The sequence below is a fragment of the Salvia hispanica genome, chromosome 1 (genome assembly GCF_029641045.1).
Source record: "Salvia hispanica isolate PSC_SH4W2 chromosome 1, Shi_PSC_v1, whole genome shotgun sequence".
Lineage (NCBI taxonomy): Eukaryota > Viridiplantae > Streptophyta > Magnoliopsida > Lamiales > Lamiaceae > Salvia > Salvia hispanica.
Genome location: NC_142692.1, coordinates 42,030,804 through 42,054,780, shown reverse-complemented (window position 1 = coordinate 42,054,780; position 23,977 = coordinate 42,030,804). Strand labels below are relative to the sequence as shown.

General features: G+C 36.5%; 5 protein-coding genes and 2 pseudogenes across 7 annotated transcripts; 3 read left to right on the top strand and 4 right to left on the bottom strand.

Annotated features, from left to right (window-relative positions):
• The first annotated feature begins 1,763 nt into the window (after positions 1-1,763).
• LOC148933847 (zinc finger BED domain-containing protein RICESLEEPER 2-like) lies at positions 1,764-2,565 on the top strand (annotated as a pseudogene).
• A 1,862-nt stretch (positions 2,566-4,427) lies between these two features.
• On the bottom strand, positions 4,428-6,961 carry BZIP60 (basic region/leucine zipper motif 60). Its single transcript, XM_048126903.2, has 3 exons — positions 6,302-6,961; positions 5,719-5,942; positions 4,428-4,872 (listed from the first exon to the last, which is right to left on the bottom strand). The coding sequence occupies exons 1-3, from the start codon at positions 6,751-6,753 to the stop codon at positions 4,568-4,570; spliced, it is 981 nt and encodes a 326-aa protein (XP_047982860.1). The 5' UTR covers positions 6,754-6,961; the 3' UTR covers positions 4,428-4,567.
• A 2,580-nt stretch (positions 6,962-9,541) lies between these two features.
• Positions 9,542-10,785, bottom strand: LOC125224018 (splicing factor U2af small subunit B pseudogene; annotated as a pseudogene).
• Positions 10,786-11,344: 559 nt separating this feature from the next.
• Positions 11,345-15,481, bottom strand: BUBR1 (BUB1-related (BUB1: budding uninhibited by benzymidazol 1)). Of its 2 annotated transcripts, none has more exons than XM_048127263.2 (13): positions 15,349-15,481; positions 15,021-15,179; positions 14,043-14,916; positions 13,887-13,946; positions 13,374-13,518; positions 13,126-13,283; positions 12,655-12,736; positions 12,492-12,558; positions 12,354-12,408; positions 12,064-12,226; positions 11,903-11,985; positions 11,727-11,804; positions 11,345-11,623 (listed from the first exon to the last, which is right to left on the bottom strand). In XM_048127263.2, the coding sequence occupies exons 3-13, from the start codon at positions 14,345-14,347 to the stop codon at positions 11,560-11,562; spliced, it is 1,260 nt and encodes a 419-aa protein (XP_047983220.1). In that variant the 5' UTR covers positions 14,348-14,916; positions 15,021-15,179; positions 15,349-15,481; the 3' UTR covers positions 11,345-11,559. The 2 variants fall into 2 exon arrangements, with proteins under 2 accessions (XP_047983220.1, XP_047983221.1); XM_048127264.2 differs by having other exon boundaries at positions 12,492-12,555.
• A 44-nt stretch (positions 15,482-15,525) lies between these two features.
• On the top strand, positions 15,526-16,102 carry CP12-3 (CP12 domain-containing protein 3). Its single transcript, XM_048127268.2, has one exon. The coding sequence runs from the start codon at positions 15,526-15,528 to the stop codon at positions 15,907-15,909; it is 384 nt and encodes a 127-aa protein (XP_047983225.1). The 3' UTR covers positions 15,910-16,102.
• Positions 16,103-16,296: 194 nt separating this feature from the next.
• On the top strand, positions 16,297-18,574 carry LOC125223946 (Chlorophyll A-B binding family protein). 2 transcript variants are annotated; one of them, XM_048127267.2, is made up of 6 exons: positions 16,297-16,542; positions 16,617-16,783; positions 17,039-17,185; positions 17,453-17,585; positions 17,942-18,034; positions 18,158-18,574. In XM_048127267.2, exons 1-6 carry the CDS (start codon positions 16,447-16,449, stop codon positions 18,458-18,460), a joined length of 939 nt encoding a protein of 312 aa, XP_047983224.1. In that variant the 5' UTR covers positions 16,297-16,446; the 3' UTR covers positions 18,461-18,574. The 2 variants fall into 2 exon arrangements, with proteins under 2 accessions (XP_047983224.1, XP_047983223.1); XM_048127266.2 differs by having other exon boundaries at positions 18,140-18,574.
• A 178-nt stretch (positions 18,575-18,752) lies between these two features.
• LOC125223948 (large ribosomal subunit protein uL29-like) lies at positions 18,753-20,342 on the bottom strand. The gene is made up of 3 exons (XM_048127269.2): positions 20,215-20,342; positions 19,816-20,108; positions 18,753-19,110 (listed from the first exon to the last, which is right to left on the bottom strand). Exons 1-3 carry the CDS (start codon positions 20,216-20,218, stop codon positions 19,036-19,038), a joined length of 372 nt encoding a protein of 123 aa, XP_047983226.1. The 5' UTR covers positions 20,219-20,342; the 3' UTR covers positions 18,753-19,035.
• Positions 20,343-23,977: the final 3,635 nt, after the last annotated feature.

Here is a 23,977-nt window from a genome sequence, read left to right as displayed (position 1 = left end):
AATTAAGGTGGAAAGATGTTGTATTGACTTTTGAGTATATTAGGAACTAGTTGATTTTGATGGTAATACATCGGCTATATTAAGAACTAGTTGATTTTGATGAAATCCAAAACTTTGTTCCAGTTAGAGTTCTTATATAATTTACTAATTTAGAGCAATAAATCTATGTGACCAAATTTTGTACAACCAAATTCTTGTTTATTTGACAAAAAAATAGGTTTATTTATGAATTTAATTAAAATATTAGATACATATATAGTACATGGAAAGTGCATAATATTGTGGTTATATATTTGTGATTTTTTATAATTTTTTATTTTTTTAGAATTATATATGTAACTAGTGCCTACTTTAATTCAAATTTTAAAAATAATAGAAAGAAAATTCAAATATAAATATAAAAAATGAGGTTAAAGGCTAATAACTCTTTTTAACTTATCCACTTACTATATTTATAATTTTAATATATAACTAATACATCAAATTATTAATATAACTTTATTTTGGTTGTACAAAATTTGGTTGTTTATCATTGCTCAATTTAGAGTAGCTGTAAGCTTTTATATCAGGATGCATGAGAATCTGAAAAGACTAAGATTATGGTAATTTGTTGTGTAATTTGTTGAAATATTGTGGGGTATTAGTGGGTTCATGATATGTAATTTGTTGTGGATTAATTAATTTTTTGGTTTGAGAATATATATCAAGTCATTGCTAAAGTATATTTGTTATAGCTGTTGCTTGAGGATTATAAACTCTATACTACGACGGTGTATGGTTTTAGAAGCTAGATGTTTGAGTTTAAGTTTCTTGAAATATTGTGCTTTCTACAAGTTGCTATTCTAGTAAATGTTAGTACTACTTCTTTGCATTTGTCCTTTCTCTGAAAAGTATGTGTCTTAGTGTAGATTTGTAGTTGAAGATGTCAAATTCAGAGTCTTACACTCAAGACTTAGGCAGCAATCAACCAATCCATGATAGGGTACTTGAAGATATTGAAGTTGAAGAACTAGGGCTCGAGGGAGAGGAAGAGAGAGAGGAAATGGTGCCGCCGGTATAAAAAAAGCGTAAAGCAGTAGTAAGATCGGCTATATGGAAAAACTTTGATAAAGTGTTTGAAGAATCAATTCAAAAAGGAAAATGCAAACTGTGTGGAACGTGTATACTTGCTGATTCGAAGCACAATGGCACATCCTCTATGTGGAAGCATCATGCTTCATGTTTGAAGAAAATTGAAGCGGAAAAGAATCAAACACCACTCAGCCAAGATGAATTGAGGCAAGACATCCAAGAAAGGGGCAGATACGCATTATGCATGATGATTGTTCTTGATGAACAACCATTCAGATTGGTGGAACGAGAGGGATTTCGTTTATTCTGCCGTGATATGGTACCAAACTTTAATATCCCGAGCAGATACACGGTAAGATCGGATTGTGTAAAGATGTTTCTAGAGGGGAGGGAACTAGTGAAAGTGGTTTTCTCCAGACCAAGCATGAGTAGCATATCAATCACCACCGAATGTTGGACTGGAGTCAATAACACAAGCTTTATTTGTGTTACATCACATTTCATCGACAAGGAATGGAGGCTGCACAAGAAAATAATCAGCTTCTTTGACATTACTAGTCATGAGGGGGATGACATTGCTAAGGTGTTGATAAAGGCCCTTACGAACTGGGGCATTCAGAGGATTTTTTGTTTCACCATGGATAATGCTAAAAACAATGGTGTGGCAATCAAGGAAATGAAGTCCGCCTTCAATGCAAGAGGCATGCTTGTTGCCGATGGGCAATATTTTCATCAGAGGTGTGTTGCACACATACTTAACTTGATTGTCGAAGAAGGCACGAAACAAATAGGCATGGTTGTTGTACGAGTTAGAGAAGCCTTGAAATGGATAAAGGGTTCATCCACAAGGTCTAAGGACTTCAAGGATATTGCCAAGGTATGTAAGGTTGATACCAAAAAAATCTTGTGTCAAGATGTACCTACTAGATGGAACTCGGCTTACTCAATGCTTGAGGCGGCATTGCCATATGAGTTGGCTATGAAGTTGAACAGCAACGTCACTCCCCAGTTTGGTAGGGATTTGAGAAACCTGAAACACAACGACCTCACAGTTGGCGTACCTGGAGAAGAAGATTGGATTGAAGTGAGGAAGATGTGTAGTTTTCTCCGATCGTTTTATGTTATGACTCGTCTGGTCTCTGGCACCACGTATGGCACATCACATTCATTCTTAATGGAGATGTGTGACATATTCCTTATCATAAAATTGTACGAGGATGATGAAGATTCTGAGATTAGATACATGGCCAAGAAGATGATGGAAAAGCTTGGTAAGTATTGGTTGGAGGAAGATGAGCTTAATCCAAACATGAACAAAATTTTGTACATTGCTGCAATGCTAGATCCTAGACAAAAGATGAAGCATGTGCAGCATTGTTTGAAGACGTTGTATGGTGACTCGCACGGGGAAATGAGTTGGCAGAGGAGTTGAGAAAGTCAGTCTTTGACTTATTTGAGTTGTACAAGAAAGCGGCTGACCAAACACAACCATGAATAGCTTCAGCTAGTCAAATGTCAAGTAGATCGACTAATCTTCGATATCTTGGTAAAAGTTCTTGTAACATTCTCTGTGTTGCTAGTGAGGATGATGATGATGAAGATGGAAGCTCAGAGTTCTCAGGTTACTTCACAGAGAGGCAATACCCGGCCAATAAAGATGATGATTTTGACATTCTTATGTGGTGGTGGAAGACATACGGTATTTCCTATCCTATTCTATCAGAGATAGCTAGAGATATCATTGCTATTCCTATATCAAGCGTTGCTTCTGAGTCGGCATTCAGCATGGGGGGCGTGTGCTGTCGATATTTAGAAACTCTTTGGCACTGGAAATGGTAGAAGCTTTGGTATGCTCCGAGGATTGGTTGAGGTCCAGTTCTAGTTCTGTCGATCTCATGGAAGAAGAAGGAGAACCAATACCATTTTTGCAAAAAGCAATACTATGAAAGTGAGTATTCATTGCTATTTACTAATATCTCATGGAAGAGGAAAGAGAACCAATACCATTTTTGCAAAAGCACTACTATGAAAGTGAGTATTCATTGCTATTTATTCTTCATTCTGAACTCATTTTCTTTAAAATTCATTATTTTTTATAGTGGTGGGGGAACTACATAAGGATGGCAAAGTGACGTGGCCATTGGACGATGCAGAATTGAGAGAATTGGAAAGAACTTATTCAAGTGATCATGATGAAAGTTAAATTTTGTCGTGCATTTGTTTTGGAATTTGAAAATATTGAACTTGGAGTTTTTTTTTTTAATATTTGAACTTTGAATACTTGTTGAATTGAGTAGGTTGTAAACTTTAATGGATTGATATTGTTGTTTTGGAATCTTTGAACTTGAAGTTGTTTACTTTGTTGAATATTTCAACTTTTGGATTAAGCATATTATAAGTAGGTTGTATACTTTGATTAATTGACCTTGTTGTTTCGGAAGCTTTGAGATTGGAGTCGTTTACTTTTATAAATATTTCAAATTTTGGATTTAGTAGGTGGTCAACTTTTTTGTTTTGTTAAATTAAGCAAGTTATAGGTTGTTTTTATTTTTTAATTTCTAATATAAAGTACAAACATAAAGTTTGAATTGTTGGTTTTTGAGTTGGACTTTTCTCACCGACCTGATCAAGTGATGACGGGTCAAAATCATACACATTTACTACTTATCATAAAAGTTCCTTCGAATTTTCGTTACAATCATAGTAACAAATTCATAATCTTCAGATATTTGGATTGTTACCCTTTTAATTGTTTATTCATTCTCCAACTAAATTAAGTTACGTTCTCCTTCATTGAAAATTTTATGCGAACACGGCATGATTACTATTAAACATATTAATTACGCAAAATGGAGAATCTTCAAATAGGAGAATTCGGAAAAGAAAAACAAATCAAATTGACTTGATCTTTATTATCAACTCATTCCATTAACAGATGATCAATTAATGAAGAATTAAAGTTCAAATTTCTAAATCACCTTTTTTTTTAATTTCGGTTCCAGTTCGGTTAACCGGAACCGAACCGACCTAGTTCGGTTAGGAACCGAACCGAACCGAGGCAAATTCGGTTTTGGTTCGGTGTCTCAATATCGGTTCCTTTAGATTTCGGTTAACCGGGTATTCAGTTCGGTTCTAACTGAACCGACCGAATACCTTTTTGGCTAACATCGTCCAGAAACAAAACCGTCAATTCTCAGCAGCCAAATTGCCACTCTGATTTAACCGCTCTTGAAGTTGAAGAAGAAAGTTATGATAAACTGGTTTGGTTTTGTGTGTATAAGAGGTTAATCATAGCTTTTGCTTTGTTATACATTCGCATTTGAAAATTATGATGGATAAAAAAAAGCAGATAAACATGCCAAATTAAAACCTTGGTTATTTAAAGTAATCAACAGTCACCACAAAAGCTAAGGAGTCCTAAGAAGTTCTCATAGAAAAAAAGCCAACAAGTTTAAACAAAAAGAAATGAAAACACATGTATTCAAACTCTCTCCGCTTAGAGAACTAAGCGATGACCAACTAGCAAGAAACCAGATACAATGCCGGCTGCATCGCCTCTGCTTAATAGCCTCAACTTCATTCTTGATCTCGAAGCTTTGCATCTCTTGCCCATCATAAATGAATGGAACAGAGACCCGTGATCCTCATTTCCTGCTTTTCTTCGTGCTGCCACGCTTCTGTGCTCTGTGTTGTCGACGTTTTGCAGAAGACTCACTTCCAGAGCTGATAGGAGCTGGATGGGCAGGATTAACAGGTATATGATGCCCAGGAACCCAAGCAGGGAACCCAACAGCAGGGATTCTGCACCACGATAACATAAAATGCTTCTTTCAGAAATCAAGACACAAAGATGCTGCATAATCACTATGTACGTCATATTCGCAGCAATTGTGTAGTTCCTTATAGTTATAGTACATTAGTAAGGTAAAGACCATTTCAACAACAAAAAGAATTCTCAATCACATTGAATAGCAAGATAAGTAGCTATGGTTCTCAGATAGATAAGGACTATTTCAGTGATGAAAAATCCTCAATCGCCTGGGTCTGGTAAGCAACGGAAGTTTTTAGATAGATAAAGACTAGTATAGCAACAAAAGGACTTTTCAATCACATGAATAGCAAGAAGTTTTTAGATAGATAAAGACTAGTTTAGCAACAAAAGGACTTTCCAATCACATGAATAGCAAGAAGTTTTTAGATAGATGAAGACTAGTTTAGCAACAAAAGGACTTTTCAATCACATGAATAGCAAGATAGGAAAGCTTCGGTTTACAATACTGAAAGTAAGATAAAGGGCATTTCAACGGCGAAAAAACTTCTCAATCACATTGATAGCAAGATAAGTAGCTATAGGCCTTAGATAGATAAGGATTATTTCAGTGATAAAAAGTCCTCAATCGCATGGATAGAATGGTAGTAAGCAACAGAGGTTTTCAGATAGATAAAGATTAGTTTTGCAGCAAAAACCACATGGATAGCATCATAGCAAGATAGGCAAGCTTTGGTTTATAGTACTGAAAAGTGAAAACCGCAATCAGTGATAATCTAATAATTTTGCAGGCTCATTTAATTTATGGAGCGAATACGACTGCACAAAATTATTCTTGGGTGCTGGGGAATGATAGTATAGGAGTTGAAAATCCTTACCCAACAAGAGCACAGCAGACTCCTGCTTGGTCCTGGACGCATCAAATGCCTGACTATTGTGCAACGAGAACCGTAGAGCTTGATTCTCAGCAAGACAGCACTGGAGCAAATTCCCCAGCCTCTTGCATTCTGCTTCATAGTACTTGCTCTTCATCTCAAGATCGCGCACAAGCATCTTCTTCCTTTCCCGTGATCTAACGGCTGCATCCCTATTCCTCATTTGCCTACAAGATCATATCACATTAACAGTTGCTAACAAAATGAGACAAACTACAGATCGAACCACAAAATTTCCCAAATGAACAGGCAAAATACTTACAACACTTAACAGCAAAATTTGTGGCAATCACTTTTGGTGGATGATCATATAATTCTAATTTGATTAATGAACTCAGACTAGGATTAATAAACAGTAATGGGGATTATAAATCAGTAAATCACAATTGGGAGGGATGCCAACACAAGTTTTTGCCTTAATCGAAAGCAGAGGGTTATCAATCAGCATGAGGCCTCGATTTCAGAAACAATTGCATATATCCAATCATAAACCAAAGGATTCATTATCAGAGCTCACAACAATTACCTCTTTCGTTTCTTCTCATCCGGATCATTGGCATCACCGTCGTCGTCGTCAGCGGCGCAATTATCTCCCGTCTGCATAGCATCCGCCCCGTTCTCTTGGGGCTTCTCCCGCTCTATCTCCTCCTCGCAATTCACAACTTCCACCAGCGGACTAGCAGAAGAATCCTTGACCCGATCCGGATCCGAATCAGACGACTCCGGCTCGGCAAAACAATCCGCGGCAAACTCATCGGCTAAGACAATTTCCTCCTCCACCGGCTGATAGGAATCATCGTTCAAGAGATAATGCTCTATGTCATCGATCGAGAGAGAGCAGCCGGAATCCGGCGACGTAGACAATCCCTCCGCCGGCGGAAGGTCGCCTAAATCGAAGCAGAGGTCATCAGGCAAATTGTCCAATAGTTCGTTCCAATCGATGATCAGTTCATCTCCCGCAACACCGCGATCAACCATTACTAACCCTAAACTCAACAACTGCAAACGGGATAAAGAAAAAAAAAAGAAAAAATAGAAATGAAGGTTGAAGGGTGAAATTACAATGACGAAGTAAAATTATTTGTGCAGATTTTATGGAGCCCGACGGCGCGGGGGTAGAGGGGGATGGGGAGCGGTGCAACTGCGTGGATATTTCCGCTGCCTTCGCGGGTAAGGAGAGGTGGCGGGTGATCTGAACCGTTGGATCAAATTATTATGAATTCACGTTGTATTTAGGGGGACATGTCATCCAGCCAATCACAACGCAACTTGGTTCCACGTGCTTTATCAAGTTAATTTCTCATTCATTTCCCATTTCTCCATATTCATTCTCCTCGTTGGGCGGGGTGGAGGATTTCACTTTTCTCCTTCTTCTTTTTTTTATATACTCCTTCCTCCCAAGATAAGTGACCTACTCTTTTGTGCACGGGATTTAAGGAATGGTATTTAAATAAGTTAAAGTGGAGAGAGTAAAGTATGAGAGAGGGAAAAATAGAGGAGAGAAGAGAGAATAGAGTAGGTGGAGAATAAAGTAAGAGAGATGACTTTTTGCTAAAAATGGAAATAGGTCACTTATAATGGGACACCCCAAAAAGAAATACAAGTCACTTATCTTGGGACGGAGGGAGTATCAAACTAGAAAATAGTACTACTACTAAAAGATTAAGTGAGGCGCATAAACAAATGCTTCCCTTTAATTCAACCTAAATTTTTAAAAATATAAAGAAATGTGAAAAAAATTTAATGAAATGTGGATTGTACTACTATATAATTCTAGTATCATTTAATGATTCCATTTATCAAAATTAGTAAAATGAAATGAGATATTTAGACATTCTAATGGCAGATTGTCTTGTCTAAAACTTTGAGAATGGACTTCTAAGCATCAACACCATTTGAATTTTTAAGACCACAACCAACTTGTGACGTCATCTTCTCACCTCGAGATTGGGAGATCATATGTTGATTTAAGAACATCGTCTTATTTTCAGTTTGACCAATTGTAAGATCATATGTTGATTTAAGAGCATCGTCTTATTTTAAGTTTGACCAAGCATAATTTTAGTTGGAGCTAAAATGTCCAAAACTGACTTGTAAGTGTAAGCATCAATTCACCTCAAAATTGTAATATCATAAGAGTCCGTTTAATATTTAAACTGAGAAATTACAAGTAGAATTAAAAAATTGTTTTTCTTAGCTTTTTTATGCATCAAACATGGATTAGACCTTTAAAACAAGGTTTTTCTTGGCTTTCCCTATATATGAAACGCACCCTACAGAGTTCGCAGTTAAATTCCAATCAAATACAATTTGCCTTAAAAATAGTGACGCCCATCTGCCATCATCTTTGATGGCGGAGAAAATAGCTTTGTAAAGTTGTATAAATAAATCTTTAGAATTATTCACAGCTTGAAAAAGTCACAGACCATCATCACGATTTACATCAATAATAAAAATCTAGAAACAAAATTCTGCACTGTTTTGAAGGTCATAGTGCAAAAAATTTCACAACTCTATCCTTGTCCCTAGACTACATCTCATTCTCATAATTATCATGTTCAACAAATCGAACAACCACTAAATAGATAGATTAAAGTCAAATGAACTCCAAATAGCCAATGATTCATTTCATTTCAATGTGGCACTACACAACAAATGAACGTCATCCCAAAACTCGAAAAGAAAATTCTTCACAAATTATTCACGGCTTTAAAGGTCACAGGCCAGCATAATGATTCACGGTTTTAAATGTCATAATTCAAAAGAAAGTCAGAACCATGAAAACGGTATCAAAATACTGGTAACGAGTCAAGAAAAGAAAGCCAGAATCATGAAGACAAATGGTTTTTCTATATAGAACAAGTGATATATTGTGATTCATTTTTGACAAACTAGAATACCAATGGTAATGTTAACTTATCCAGCAATCATAATCCTACATAAAAGGAGATATGTAGAGGCAAGTTTACTGTCTAACTAGCTACACTACCAAATCATAGCAACACGAAAAGAAAGAAGTCCCCATGAAATGTGCACACTCTTAACAATTTTCATTAGTTAGTACACAGTAAGTAATCAAGTGTGATTCATTTTTTACAACTACAATGAGTCAATGACAATCATTATACAAGTTAAGCCAGCAATCATAATCCCACAACGAAAGGAAACATAACCCAATGTTATCGTTTCACGGACACTGTCTAATTAGCTAAACCAACAGGAAAACAAAACATGTGGCATGGGTAGACCAGATGCATGTATGAAGATAAGTGCCCAACGATGCATTCATTATATGTAACTAGAAAAAGAAGACTTGTGTTGCAGATGATGCCATGACCAGTTAATAGAAGTTCTGTAGTTCTTGACTAGACAACCCTCATTGAAAACGAAGACTTAATATTGAAAGATATGCCTAAAACAAAACACAGACACATATGCACATACACATACGAAAAACACATAGATCACTACAATACGGGTTGTATTATGATTTAGCTATTGCATCCTCTATATCGTTCTTGACTACACAATTACAAAGCTCAGCAGGACAGGTCACACATTCAGGATTTCTAGCTAATGAAGGCTTCACCACACAATCGTCTATTCAATAGGGATTAATATCATATCCTAATTTAAGTATCTTACATGGGCACAAGCAGAAATAAGAACTTGATAATGGAAGATATCTAAAACTCGCAGATGTCATCAAAGTATAAGGACTTGAAAAATGGATAATAATAGCCAGAACGAGCTAGAGACATCAACGAGAAACAACGGTGAGCATGAATATCAACACCTCATGAAAGCAACTACCAATGCAAGGTACCAAAGTGTGACAAGATTCATTGTCAACAAACTAGAATGCTAATGGTCATATTATCTAATCCCGCAATCATAATCTCACAGAAAAAGAAACATAGTTCTACGTTATAGCTGCATATTCAGTGTCTAACTAATCGAACTACCAAGAAGACATAGCGACACAAAATGGAAGTATGCAATGCCAAAAGGGAGTATAATAAACAAATACAACAAGCATCACTGCCCCTTCTCCTCCCTCTCCCGATTCCACTGCTCAATCCTAGCCCTACGCTCCTCGCTCCCTTCCCTCACCGGACTCCTGCTCCTCCTTCTCCTCTCACTCCCATGCCGCTCACCTCCACCACTCCTCCTCCCACTACCACGGTGGTGATCCCGCCTATCAGTATCCCTCTCTCTTTCCCTATCCCTCTCCCTTTCCCTCTCGCGCTTAGGATGAGAGGGATGAGAGGGACTCACACTCCTGCTGCGGCTCCTAGTTCCCCAAAACCGGCCATGGCGGCTACCGTACAGCTTCCTCCTCAGCTCCCTCCCGATCATCTTAACATGCATAAAATTGCAGTATCCGCCACGGTTACAGCTGTTCTCCTCATACTGCCGGCACGTCGCCTCGCGAAAATCAGTAACCGGTGAGAAATCGGCGATAATCGGACGGCCGGAGTAGAACCTCCCCTGCAGCGCGTTGAGCGCAGCCGCCGCCTGATCCTCCTCCTTGAACAGAACGTAGACGTTTCCGATCATGTGGTCGGCGAGGTTGTCGCAGACGTTGAGGCTCTCGATTTCGCCGAATTTGCTGAGCTCCTCGTAGATGTCCTTGTAGAAATCCTCGAAATGCTCCTGGATCTTATCGGGGTGGATCGGCTGGCCCTGGGCGTCGACGCCGGGGGTGATCATGTCGGGGCGCTGGTACATGTTGGAGAGGAGGAGCGTCGGGGAGATGGTGGGGCGGTTGTGGAGGCGGGAGCACCGGTCGCCGTGGCGGCAGGCGCCGATTTTGAAGTAGAAGGGGCAGTTGACGCGGTCTTTCTCGGTGCCGAAAATTGAGGCCAGGTGCTCCGCCATTGTTGCGTGGATCGATGAGGTCGATGATCGAAATGGAGAGGGGATTGATAGGGATTGAATTGAGGATCGAGCGGAGAATGAAGAAACCCTAGAAATCTGTTTGCGAGGATATAAAATTAAATTCTTTGTAGTGTAATAAACCACTCACTTTGAGCTCAGTATAACTGTATATCCAATTTTTGTTTTTTAACTGTTAAACTTTTAATTATTACTCCCTATAAATTTAAATTTAATATGGTTAAATTGATGATTCAAATCAAATTATATTAATCACAATCACTTCAATAAATTGATAAATTTAATTATGATGTGGAGTAGCAAAATGACAGTATGAGATTAGAGATTATAGGGGGAAAATAAAAAAGTAAAGTTGACGCAGGATGGATATGTTACATTTCCTGTGCTATTTCGTATCGATTTTTTTTAAAATCGAAGACTAAGAAATATTCATAGTATTGTTTATCTAAGCATATTCTTATCTAAACAAATGCCACATAGGAATATTAGAAATGAATGTGGTCCTATATTTAATAGATTATGAATATTTTTACTTGTTTCTGTGACGTAGTATAATTCAACTGAGCAATTTGTCTAAACAACAATTTATAGCATTGTTAAAGAAAATTTGTTTCACATTCTCAATAAATAAATAAAAGGACAACAATAAAATGACAAATACTACTAGTAGTACAACAGAAACTAAGTTAAGTTGTCATTGAATAGAGATAAAATACATAAATCCAACCTCATCAAGAATCATTAGGTAATAAACTCCGGAAAAAACACAATATTCGTTGGCATACAACAGCTAAAGTACAAGGATCAAGCTTTGGAGGGAGAAGCTTGATCATCCATACACACAAAGAAGACAAATACGTCTGCTGCATATACCGGAGAGATGCATTATCGGGGCAGAGCACCTGGAGGAAAGTTGCGCAAAGGATTCTCTCTCAACAGTTCTGTTTCTCTGAAATGAAGAAATAGAGCCAGTAAACAACTAAGAGATGAAAGGAGATGATGGCATGTTAGTCAAACGAGCCTCTTAATGAGATTGCCTTCTTAGTTCTTACCTCTTAATATCTTTTGAGTCGCCACGTCTAAGATGCAGAACTGAAGACTTTTCCCCCTCCTTGTCGGGTTTATTTTGTCTACAAGTACAAAGAATAGAAAGTGCCAATACGCATTAATAACTAATGATGATGTTTAAGCACCAAGTATTCTTTAATCTGTTTCTGTCTATACTTACTTTGTGCACTCCTCATCCACAAAGATCTCAATGCACGGACCTGGAGGTGGCCTCGATATTCTCTGACCTGGTCTCTGAGGAATCTGCAATAAAATAACTTTAGTGTAAAAAGCCATCTACCACACTTGGAGACTTGGAGCAGATTAATATTCTCTGTTTACCTTATTTGATGTCCACTTGGAAGGAATTGCACTATTCTCTTTATTTCTCTCTGCACGAGCACCAAGTGAGTGCCATGGTTTTGCGTCTACTTTGGATATTTCTGGCTGATGACTAAACACTGAACTACTGTCTTTGAAAATGGAGAATGTACTTCCTGGAGCCCTAAAAAACCAGCATCATATGTCATCAAATGAATGGTGAATGGATATATCTTGAACGGATGTGAAACTTAAAGTTGACGAGCAAAGGCAGAGCATAAGCAAAATTCATAAACAATACTAATTCCAACCTGTCAGGCTTCTGTTTTTTCCTAAAAATATCAGAACTCTCCGGCACCTGGTTTCCTGAAATTGTGAAAAAGTAGCCACATATTAGTAATGGTCACTAGGAAAAAAAATGAAGTTAAGATAGTCAGCAGAAAGCCTACTTGATGGCTTAGCCAACAAGGTCCCAAAGCTTCGAGCTGAAGCCTGGTTCTCTGTTGCATCATCCTGCTAATTTGAATAGGGTCATGTGAGTAATCAAGCCAATCAAACGACAGAACAAGGCAAAGCAAAGAAAGAAAAGCATGTGTGGAGGAGTTTGCTTACTTCTGTAGCTTTTGGTTGTCTCATTGAACGAGCAAGAAACTTCTGGTAAGCTGCTGTCAGTTTTTCAACAGGCTCAGCCTTCCTGGTAGAGAAATGAAATCGCAGTTTGTCATTTGCAATAAAATGATATCACAAACAATCCTTTCTGAGCATAACTACGAAGGCAACAAAGAAGAAAACTGCATTCCATCAATATTTTATTCCTAACATAGAGTGGTATGTTATCATAAGAGATTCATTGTATGTCGAAGTACGGTTCCTTGAACTGCACAAGGTTGATGTCAAAGCAAATTATGCTGCAGCGTGAACAAAAACGACATAGACTTACAAGTTAGTAGTATAGTAGAGCATGCTTATTTACTGATCCTAACCCAAAAACAAATCTCAGGGAAACAAAACGGCAACAACCTTTCCTTCCAGAAACTCTCAGGCATGTATAAGAAACTCAAAGGTCCTGAATAAAGGACTTACATAGACAGCCCACGATTGAAGATCTCATTTGCATTCTTATTTTTGTTCTTCTGCTCCATGAGTAATGCATAGGACATGTAGAAAGCCTCATGTGTCACACCAATACTGTTGGCCTCCAAAAAACTGAATATGACTTCAGCATCAGCACAGTTTTCAGCCTGTTTTACCATTTCACAAAATTTAATCCTCAGAAGCATCTAAAAAGATAATGATCATCTATGAAATGGGAACTCTTAGTAAACACTTACATATTCCAACCAAACTTTCAGGTACCGTAGGTCGTCCTTGTATCGGCTATCATGCCAAAAGGTTCGGACACATTGTTCATAGATGACGATCAATCCTGAACAGTCACCACCGGGTGGGAAAGCTTCCTGGACCCATTTTATGCACCTTTTAAAAACAATGGGATAAACACAAATCAGAAAGGAACTGGCTCAGTTACTTGCCTTCTTATTCGAGTAGAAATTAACTACAGGAGCAATGTGCATCTTAAGTAATCAACAAGAACATGCCATAAAACAATGAGCTAATGATTACTGCATAAACATTGAATCAACAACATATGCCAGATTTCTATCTCCCAAGATAATAAAAATAAATTGTACTATTATTAATAAGCTATAATCATCCAGCCAATTGTAAATCATAGCCATGGAGCTTGCGATAAACACATTCAACATATTTAAACCCTAGCAGCCTATCCTAAGAAAGAATAATCAAATTCAATATTCAAAGCTCTTAATAAATTGACTACTCACTCGATCCAGGGCTGGAGAGGATCTTCTCCGGAATACTCGTCGATGGCCTCGATTAGCTTCCTGCTCATTTCAAATTCCAACAGTCAAATCTCAGAAAAAAGGAAAGCGCATTATTCTACAAAAAAAAATTGAAAAATGACGAAATTAACGAGCAACCTTCGGTGATGCAGCAGAGAGCTCTTGACTTGGGAATGAGAGTTCGATTTTAGAGCGTGATTGAGGAGACGAACGTTGCGTCCGCGCTTCAACGGGCGGACGTTTTCCTTGAAGAGCTCCCACTCATTTCCGGTCTCTTGTTTCGATGCTAGGAACTCCATCTCCGGATCTAGAACGGTTTCAATCGACTCTTCCAATCTGCTGCTCGCCATTTTCCCTCCTTCTGTCTCTGGTATTTTTCTTCCTTTTTTCTCTGTGATTCTCTCTCTCTCTCTCTCAAATTTCAAAATTTTAAATGAACACATATATTTTATAGCCGTTAAAATTCAGTTGGAGCGCTAGGTTGGGCCTACCTTTGCTGGGCCTTAGTTTTCGATCTAAATTATTTTCACTAAACTAATCCATATATAGAAAGGTACAGAGAGTGGTGGTGGCCCACAGCCATAATATTAAATTGTTCTTCTGACTTGGTTGTATGAAAGACTAATCGAACCATTCATTTAGGAACGGATCTCATACTCCACTGTTCCTACTCTATTTTTAATCCACACTCACAACTTAATAAAATAATACAACCATCACTTTTATGTTATAAGATTATTTTATTAAATTGCGAGAGATGGAGTAGGAATCGAATAGGAGATCTGCTCCGCAGTTATTAGATAGTTCTCTCATGTGCTATAAAAGATAAGAATGGTGGCAAAAACAATAACCTTTCGAGTATCTTATATATTGTGAAAGAGTTCACAGTTGCAAAAAAGTAGTCAAACGATGAAGGATCAGACACATCAAAGAGATCGGAGAACACCTCTTTCGACAAATACACCACAAACGGCTAGAACGAGTCTAATATGTGCCCGACATTAGCGAGTGCCTGAGAACGAGGAAGAGTTATTTGATGTGACAAAAGGTAATGCGATATGTTGCAAAAACAACAATCTTTCTAGTACTCTCAAATATTGGGAGAAAGATACTTACACAATTGTGAAGAGTGGTCGGATAATGGCGAATAAGTCAAATCAAAGAGATTGGAGAATACTTCTTTCGAGTTTCGACCAATCCACTACAAACATGGAGAACGAGTCCAATATATGCCACGACACGAGTGAGATCAAGTAGAAGCGGTTTGATATGACACTGAAATGCAAAATACAAATCAAATGCAATTTTTTATTTGAATTACATAGTTTAAAAAACTATGGAGTAGTATACTTTAAATTATGTGATTTTTTTTAAAAATGAAATTAGTAGTACTACTTCAATTATGTGATTATCCCATAATATGTAAAGGCCTAGCAGCCCATACCATGATCTGAGGGCATTCGCGTAATTTCCGAACCCAGCCCCATTCTCTACCATCATCAATCAGTTCACATTTCTCCTTCAATGGAAAACTGATACACAAACACCTTTACCACTAATTTCACGCCAACTCAATTGACGGGCGAAAACAAGGTCAAAATCTCCTTCACCATTCATACCAATGTCTGCTTCTCTAGCCCTAGCGGCCTTCAATTTCAGGCCTACGCTACCTTTCGCACCACCGCCGCCATCCGCTTCAGCTCCGCGATCCGGCCGGCGAACGATGGCCGGTGGTGTTAGGTCGGTGATGAAGCTGTACAAAGGAACGCACATGAGGGAGCAGCGGCTGGCGGAGATGATCGAGAAGAAGGTTGCGGAGGCGACGCAGGTATGCGGCGAGGACGAGACTTCCGACGAGTGCAAGGTGGCGTGGGACGAGGTGGAGGAGGTGAGCCAGGCGAAGGCCGATCTCCGCCTCAAAATCCATCAGCTCCAGCAGGATCCGCTCGAACACTTCTGCCAGGAGAATCCGGAAACCGATGAGTGCCGCATTTATGAGGATTGACGATCGTTGATTGATCCGCGCTCTCTCGATCCGCCACCTGCAAAATAATTTGGTATCGATTAGATTCATCTTAAACCTGTGTTGTTGTTGAAAATCATCTGTTTATTGGTGTGATTTTGTGTGACGTGATCCTGTATTACTCCTCTGTTTGTGATTTCTTAGTTTGTTAATGTCAAATTCATCCACTTGAACACCTCTTGAAAATTGAGATTTCTGAATTCCAGTAAATTTTCATATGATCATCTATCACGTAGATAAATTCGATAGATCTGGACATATAATTTGAGTTTATGGATAACATTATTGATTATACCGCTAAATTACAAAAATTTGTGATAAATATATTCAAATAAAATATTGAAACTGTTTTTTTTTGGTTTATTAAATATTCCATGGAACGTGGCACTACATAAGCCGCTTCCTATAAAGTACGGAGTAGTAGAAAATAGCAAATAATCGAAAACAATAATAAAGAAATAAAAAGGGAAGAGCAGACAGAAACTAGTGGCTGAGGAGTGAAGATTCCGTTTAACGGCAATGTCTCTGCTCCTCCGCTGCGAACGCGCGGCTTCTACTTTTCCGAGCTCCAACTTTAGCAGCTCTTTCTCCCGCTTTAAAGCTTCATGGGAAGAGGTTAGTAACCACACCTGCAAACAGATATCAGGTTAGTGTAACTTTCACTCTCTGAAGCCACCGTTTCTGTGAAGGTTGCTGGAGTTGTGGTGTTCTCCGCGATTCCTTTCACGGCGGTGAAAGCGATTGCCAACAGCCCGCTCGGGGAGGAGCTCCAGAGGCGAATGGAGGAGAAGAAGAAGCTTTACAAGGACAACTCTTCTAAGTTGAAGGCTCTCTCCAAAAAGGCTAGATTGGAGAGGTAGTCTTTTCCATTCATTTTTTGTTTATTAATTATTTATTGCAATTGATTCCTCTAGAAGTGAAATTACAACACATATATGATCATTCTGGAGATGCTTCAGTTACTATACATATTCAAAGAATGTGTTACTTTGGGTGATAATATCTTTGATTGATAAGCTTAATATAGGCTAATACTTCACAATTTACAGCTTCTCAATCTAATATATCTCCAAAATTAACTGTCCCGTGTGCAAATTATATGGTTTTTCAGCGTGTGGTATGGGGAGGATCGCCCTCGTTGGCTTGGTCCGATCTCATATGAGTACCCTTCCTATCTCAACGGTGAGCTGCCTGGGGATTATGGTTTTGACGTTGCTGGTTTGAGCCAGGACCCTGTGGCATTGCAGAGATATTTTAAGTGAGTACCGCACCTCTTTACATTATTTCATCTGATGATTAATAAATTTGGCCATTGTTTTCACTACATCATGTCGTTTGATAATTTTTGACCAAATCATCATTTTATGGTTCATGAACTTGGAGAATTCTCCGACTATTCTATAACCAGTCATTATACACTACAGCTAACACATGCAGCTTTAATTGATTGGAAAGGACTTGTAGTCCTATCCAAGGTTAAAAAAAAAAAAACAGGTTTACTAACAACACGGTTATTACTATGTAGTTTTGAAGTTCTGCATGCAAGATGGGCTATGCTTGCTGCCCTTGGTGCTTTAATTCCAGAGATATTAGATCTGATAGGAGCTTTCCATTTCGTTGAACCTGTTTGGTGGCGAGTGGGATACTCAAAGCTTAAGGTTAGTATGTTATGCCTTTCTAATAAATGGATAGCCTCTTATATGAGAGTTCGAGGGCCTGTATTCATTTGTATGTAAATTCTGAAGATTGATGTCCAAACAAATAGAACCATTTCGTCGACTCTAAGGAAAAGGTTAGGTTTGCAGTCGAGGTATAAAGTAGTGAAGCACTAGTATACTACCAACTCTTATTCTAATAAGAAAACGGATGGTTACAAAATTAATAGTGCTATGAAATAATTTAGATCACAAGGAGTAATTTGCAAATGTGATTCCTTACTTATGGTTACTACAAAAAAAGAACCAGTTGAAGACTTGTTCACATATTTTCTACTCTTGTTTTAATCATCAACCAGGGCGACACACTAGACTACCTTGGCATCCCCGGGCTCCATTTAGCTGGGAGTCAAGGAGTTCTCATCATTGCCATCTGTCAAGCCATTCTCATGGTAATCTCACTATAATTTCCTCTGTGAACACATTTTTCATTTTTGAAAAGTTCTCGGCAGTATGTATATAATTCATGTGTTTCTTAACTCAAGAATGCTTTCAAGACTGCCTTCCACGCGCAGGTTGGTCCAGAGTATGCTCGTTATTGTGGCATTGAGGCCTTGGAGCCCTTAGGCATATATTTACCGGGGGACATCAATTATCCAGGAGGTGCACTTTTCGACCCCTTAAATCTCTCACAAGATCCCATTGCGTTTGAAGAACTGAAGATCAAAGAGATAAAAAATGGGCGCCTAGCCATGGTTGCGTGGTTAGGTTTTTATGCTCAAGCAGCTCTAACTGGCAAAGGACCTGTACATAACCTACTTGACCATATTTCCGATCCTTTCCATTATAACCTGCTTTCAGTTCTAAAAAATCTGTAGTAAATCTACATAAGTTGTGCCTTGTAAATTATGTATACCTCTTTAAATTTCATTACCAGCAATTGTCTACTTTCAGCATATGCTCTGAATTTAGAATGGAACCGATTGTATTCATATTTTAGGTCAATTGATTACTCTTATTATGACTACAATTATAAGAATGAGCAGTGATAAATGTACAAAATTGTGTAACATTTCAGGTAAAACGAATGCCTACACTTCGATTGACATAAGAAAACTTGCAAAAACAAGTCTATATATGAGCCTGCAATACGATCAACAACATAAATACTTAACCCAAACAACACAAAGAAGCTTAGAAAGCTCCTACATTTATGAGAATTGTTCTAAACACACTAGCATAAATAGATAGGGAAATAAACATGTGTTACTAATAACAAAAATTTGTAAGCATGAATCTAATAAGCTTCATCATTGTAGATGAGGTAATCCCAGGCTTCAAGTTTTAACACCATAAGGTCTTTGAAGTAATACCAAAAACAAAATTCAAAAAATTGAGTTGCACACAAATTTTGATAATACTCCAATGGTGGGCTTACTGCCGTGAACAAAGTTTAGACTTTGATGGCATACTTTCTCAAAGGGAAGTACATTTCCTTCTTCTTTTGCTTTTCAGTCTTTGCGGAAGCCTGAAAACGGTAGCAAAACCAAATAAAACAGTCAGATCGAGTTCCAGAACAAAACTAGTAGAGAATGATTATCAACTTAGTGCAGAAAATATTGATAGAACGGATACACAATTCTTTTTGCTTACATAATGACATTGCAACTATATAATGCAACAACGACAAGAAACTGCATTCATGACTCTTTGAAAATAGAAAGATTACAAAAGCTCTGGTTTCAGCTTCTCAATATTACAAAAACATTAAATTAAAATCATGAAAAATATGGGAAAGGGTATTGTTAATTGTATTTTGAGGAGAAGATGGATTGTATTCTACTGCATTGTATGCACAACAAACCTAACTGAAACTGAAATAGGGATCCTTACTATACAACTGTTCTACTCAACTTCTAAAATGAACAACATTCTCAGCAACAAAATAAAATGATTCATATTGACATACTATATCTGAACATTGATAATTCTCTACTTGAGCTCAATCATCAAGCAAGCAAGCCGCCAATATAATCACTAGGAAACTAATCATAAAACTGCACTACAAGCTTATACGATTCATATCCACAAATATCTAAACAGTGATAATCTACTACTTGAACCAAAAATAGGCAATATATGAAACGATGAACTCAATTATCAATGCCAATGAAATTAACAGAAATACACATGAAATATTTAAAAAGAGGGGGAAAAATAGAAGTGATAAGACCTGGTGCTTGGTAAGGCGGCGGCGGATGGCGCGCGTCTTCTTAGGGCGGAGATCGAGCGGCAAATACTTCTTGTTTTTGTATGCCTCGCGCAGAGCGGACTTCTGCTTCTGCGAGATAACGGTGAGCACCTGCGCGATCGAAAGCCTCACCACCTTGATTTTGGAGAGCTTGTTTGGAGCGCCTCCGGTGACTTTGGCCACACGCAGAAGAGCGAGCTCCGCCTTCAGATCCTTCAGCTGCGCTAGCAGCTCCGTCTTGTTCTTCAACCGAAGCTCGTGCACCTTGATCCGAGCTACAAAATAATGACAATCACCGCGTTAGTATACATCAAAATGAAAAGAGAAACGGATAACCGATCCAATTTTCTGAGAAATTGTTCCGCCAGATCGAATACTCACCCATTTTCCTGACTTTGCCTCTCTGCAAGCTGCGGCGGAAGTGACGAGTGATGAATGGTTTAGCTTCTTCAGCGATTTCAAACCCTAATTGTATTTTTTATGCATCCAATAATATATAATGGGCCGATAGTCCAGTTTTTGTGGGCCCATTAGATCCCTTAAATGGCCCAGTTGAAATTTATAACATCGATATATTAGAAAACTCTACGGAAGCCGTGTTCGGTGAAATAGCGGTTTTAACCATTAAAAGAAAACCACTAACTGATGTCATGTCGAAGTGCTACTACTAAATAGTAATAAAAAAAATAGCAAAATTTAATCCAATTGAATTAATTACATATTGTTTACTAATACTACTATTAATTTATCAATTTATCTATTAGTCATGAGTTGCAATAGCATATTCCTTGTGCAATATTATTTGTGATAATACTGTATTGTTTTAGACATGATATTTGCTCCACTTCTCTTGTTCTATTTTCAATTTTCGTAGGGACGTGTTACCAAACACTGATATATACTCCCTCCGTCCCACTTAAAATGAAATATTTAGAAATTGGCATGGGATTTTATGTAGTGTTGTTTTGTGAGTTAATGAAGAGAGATGAAAAAGTAGAGATAGAGTTTTTTTCATATTAGGAAACGTTTCATTTTTAATGGGACAATAAAAGAAGAAAACGTTTCATTTTTAATAGAACAGTTGGAGTAGTTTTTAACTTTATCAATCAATATTATATTTAGATTGGATTCAATTAGTATTATTTGAATGAGTAAAGCATATAATTAATAGTAAGTGTTACTACTATATTCCTCAAGGAAAATAGGTCTTTGAAATATTTTTATAAATTTTCATTTTGTTATATATATTCCTCAAGGAAAATAGGTTTTTTTAATATTTTTATAAACTTTGATTTTCTAACAGTATGTAGTGAGAAGATGGTAGGGCCTAGGGGGAGTAATAAGGAAGTGCGATTTAATTATACTGGAATATATTCTCCTCTAAATCAATAGATTGAATATTTTGAATGTAGCACGGGACAATGGAGAAGTATTATTTGAACAAGTTGAACAAATCTTCACACGTAAGTAACGATAACTCCGTACGTACAAATTCTTACTTGTCCAATGGTATTATATTAGTAGTAAGCAAATTAAACAATTATGGCACACATTTCACTAACATTTATTTCACGCGTGGACTTTATACTCCCTTTAAATGCTAGTCATTAGATTTTATTTTTGAAACCAGCAGAATGGAGTAGTTTTCAATTTCCAGCTACAAACTTCGACACTTATGTCAACGTCAATTTTAAAAATTACAATTACATACTGCTATAAAGACCAACTAGAGACACATAAGAAAATCATTCCTTGAAATCGAATAATTTATAATTTGTTCCATCAAATAATAGAACGTACTTCTTAGAACCATGGTAGTCAAATTGTCGGAATCATTGATAATCAAAAAGAATTATACAGTACGTATTTAGTTTTTTAAATTCAAATTTAACTTAAATTGTCAATTTTTATTCAAAATTAAAAATATCTAACATGAATTATTACTGAATTATTTATTATTATCTTTTTATATATTACTACTTGCTAAAATAATCTTGTGTGGTCAACCCTATATATATAAGAAAAACCTAATAAGCAATAAAGTTGAAACCTCTGCAGCCGCAGCAAAAATGGAGAGTAATAATAAACTACGAATGGTTTATTAATCAATATATCTATTAATTATAGAACGACAACAAACATGATCCTTAAATTAATTAATTAAGGTCGGGTAGAATTAGACAAAATGCAATTTCCAGATTCCCTACTGAAAATATCAGCATATTATTGTAGGTTGTTGTTCGGACAATGTATTAATGGTGCATGTAACTTTATCATATGTTCACCGCCCAAATTATTATTTTAAAACTCTCCAGACTTTAAATTAATTGATTAGCTTAATTGATATTTATATTTCTGTCAATTTTAATATTTTAAATTGGTAATCGCCGCTGGCATGTCGCAAACGGACTCTAAATGTTTTTATTAATTGACTCCAACTTTATAGTATATATTCCCCTCGAGATTACAAAAAAAATAATGTACGCAATTACAATATCTACAATATGTTAATAACATATAGTTATATACTATTATGACTCGAAACTTGGCTTATTAATATTTTGGCGACATATAACTAAGAAAATCTTACGTGACAAATTCAACTAGGCGACTATATAGGCCAACTTTTGCCTTAATTATATTTTTATGAATAAAGATTTTAAAAGATATTATCAAAGTATATGATTCTAAAGATTTATGATGAAATTCACTTATGTAAAAGTTCATTTTTTTTCAAAAACTACATAAATTTAATTTGATAAGGTTAATCTTTTTAATGCATAAGACTAGAGTAAATAGGTAATGTAGTACTCCTCTCTTTTTAATTTATTTGGGGTTTGGGGGTGTTTGTCGTTTACTTCTCTCTTACTTCTTCACATTCTCTTTTTTATTTAAAATTTTAAAGTTGTTTGTTTTATATGCTCGATCATTAAAAAAAGTCCCAAGTGGAAATAAACTATATATTGGTAGTCGATTTTATATTGAATTAAAGATACACATGAATTATTACACAACATGATCGAATAAAAAGCACTAATTAGATGTTGATCGTGTGTTCTGATCTTTGACCATATAATCTGATTATGTGATTTCATGATTGGACATTTTAAAAATAATTTATATTTATATTCACCATTCTTCGTTATTACTTTATAGAAACCATACATATAGCCCGTCTATAATTGGTACCAAATTAGCAATAAATATAAGCAAGAATATCAATTAGCAAGATCCTCGAAAATTATAAATTAGGTCTCAACGGAATTAAATTGACCTGATAAAAAAATGAAGATCGTGGTTAGGGACATCTATTTTTGTAACATTTGATTCATAAACCTTCACATTTAATTGGTTCCTCTTTAGGGAACAATCCCATCTCATATTTCAACACCATTTATTTGTACGTGTGTGTGTGAATATTATTCTATTCAATAAAGTATAAAATGCATATTGAGTTTAATTAATATATGATTAAAAAATAATAACAGTATTTAGAAATTGAATCACGAAATGCTCGGCCGTGGTTAAGCCTTCCTTGAATGCACCTAAACTTAGATATGGTCACCTAGTAAGAGTAATATTTAACTCATGAAATATGATCAAATCTCGTCAGTTTCATATAAAATTTAAAATGAATTAATTCACTTAACATAAAATGTATTGCGTGGAAAACGATGTTTATTGTGATGCCCAAAATAGTGCTGTTTTATTTTTTCCCTTTCCTTATCATTTTTTATTTTTCATGTTTTAGTAAAACAAAGTCATTTTGAGCATCACCCAAAGTTTGGGAAAAAAAATTAAAATTTTATGATTTAATATTTTTATTCTTATTTAAAATTTGACCAAATTTTATCATTTATGTAACTACTAAGTATTATTAATTATTTAAATATTTCAGTTGCACTTTTTAGAGTACTCTTTTTCATTGTTTTGTTTGAAAACGGCCTGAAAAATGAAGTTTATAATCTTTTTAAATTACTTCACAATACTATCTTTTTGTCCATTTGTCAATAAAACTCAATATGACCGACTAATTGAATATAATGTCTTTTACCATATTATATATCAAAATTTCATGTTATAATGCATATTAAATTACCTGCATATAGATTACGGCAGTAGAGTAAATTAAATTTCTGAGTTT

Coding starts and splice junctions, on each gene's coding strand:
- LOC125223948 (XM_048127269.2), bottom strand. Junction 19,111..19,815: donor GCCGCCTTACCAAGCACCAG/GTCTTATCACTT, acceptor TACCGTTTTCAG/GCTTCCGCAAAGACTGAAAA.
- BUBR1 (XM_048127263.2), bottom strand. CDS start 14,347: ATGTGTTCATTTAAAATTTTGAAATTTGAGAGAGAGAGAGAGAGAATC. Junction 13,284..13,373: donor TGAAAGTTTGGTTGGAATAT/GTAAGTGTTTAC, acceptor ATGGTAAAACAG/GCTGAAAACTGTGCTGATGC. Junction 12,227..12,353: donor AAAAAACAGAAGCCTGACAG/GTTGGAATTAGT, acceptor CTGGTTTTTTAG/GGCTCCAGGAAGTACATTCT.
- BZIP60 (XM_048126903.2), bottom strand. CDS start 6,753: ATGGTTGATCGCGGTGTTGCGGGAGATGAACTGATCATCGATTGGAAC. Junction 5,943..6,301: donor GATGAGAAGAAACGAAAGAG/GTAATTGTTGTG, acceptor ATGATCTTGTAG/GCAAATGAGGAATAGGGATG. Junction 4,873..5,718: donor GTCTGCTGTGCTCTTGTTGG/GTAAGGATTTTC, acceptor ATCGTGGTGCAG/AATCCCTGCTGTTGGGTTCC.
- CP12-3 (XM_048127268.2), top strand. CDS start 15,526: ATGTCTGCTTCTCTAGCCCTAGCGGCCTTCAATTTCAGGCCTACGCTA.
- LOC125223946 (XM_048127266.2), top strand. CDS start 16,447: ATGTCTCTGCTCCTCCGCTGCGAACGCGCGGCTTCTACTTTTCCGAGC. Junction 17,186..17,452: donor GCATTGCAGAGATATTTTAA/GTGAGTACCGCA, acceptor ATTACTATGTAG/TTTTGAAGTTCTGCATGCAA. Junction 17,586..17,941: donor TGGGATACTCAAAGCTTAAG/GTTAGTATGTTA, acceptor ATCATCAACCAG/GGCGACACACTAGACTACCT.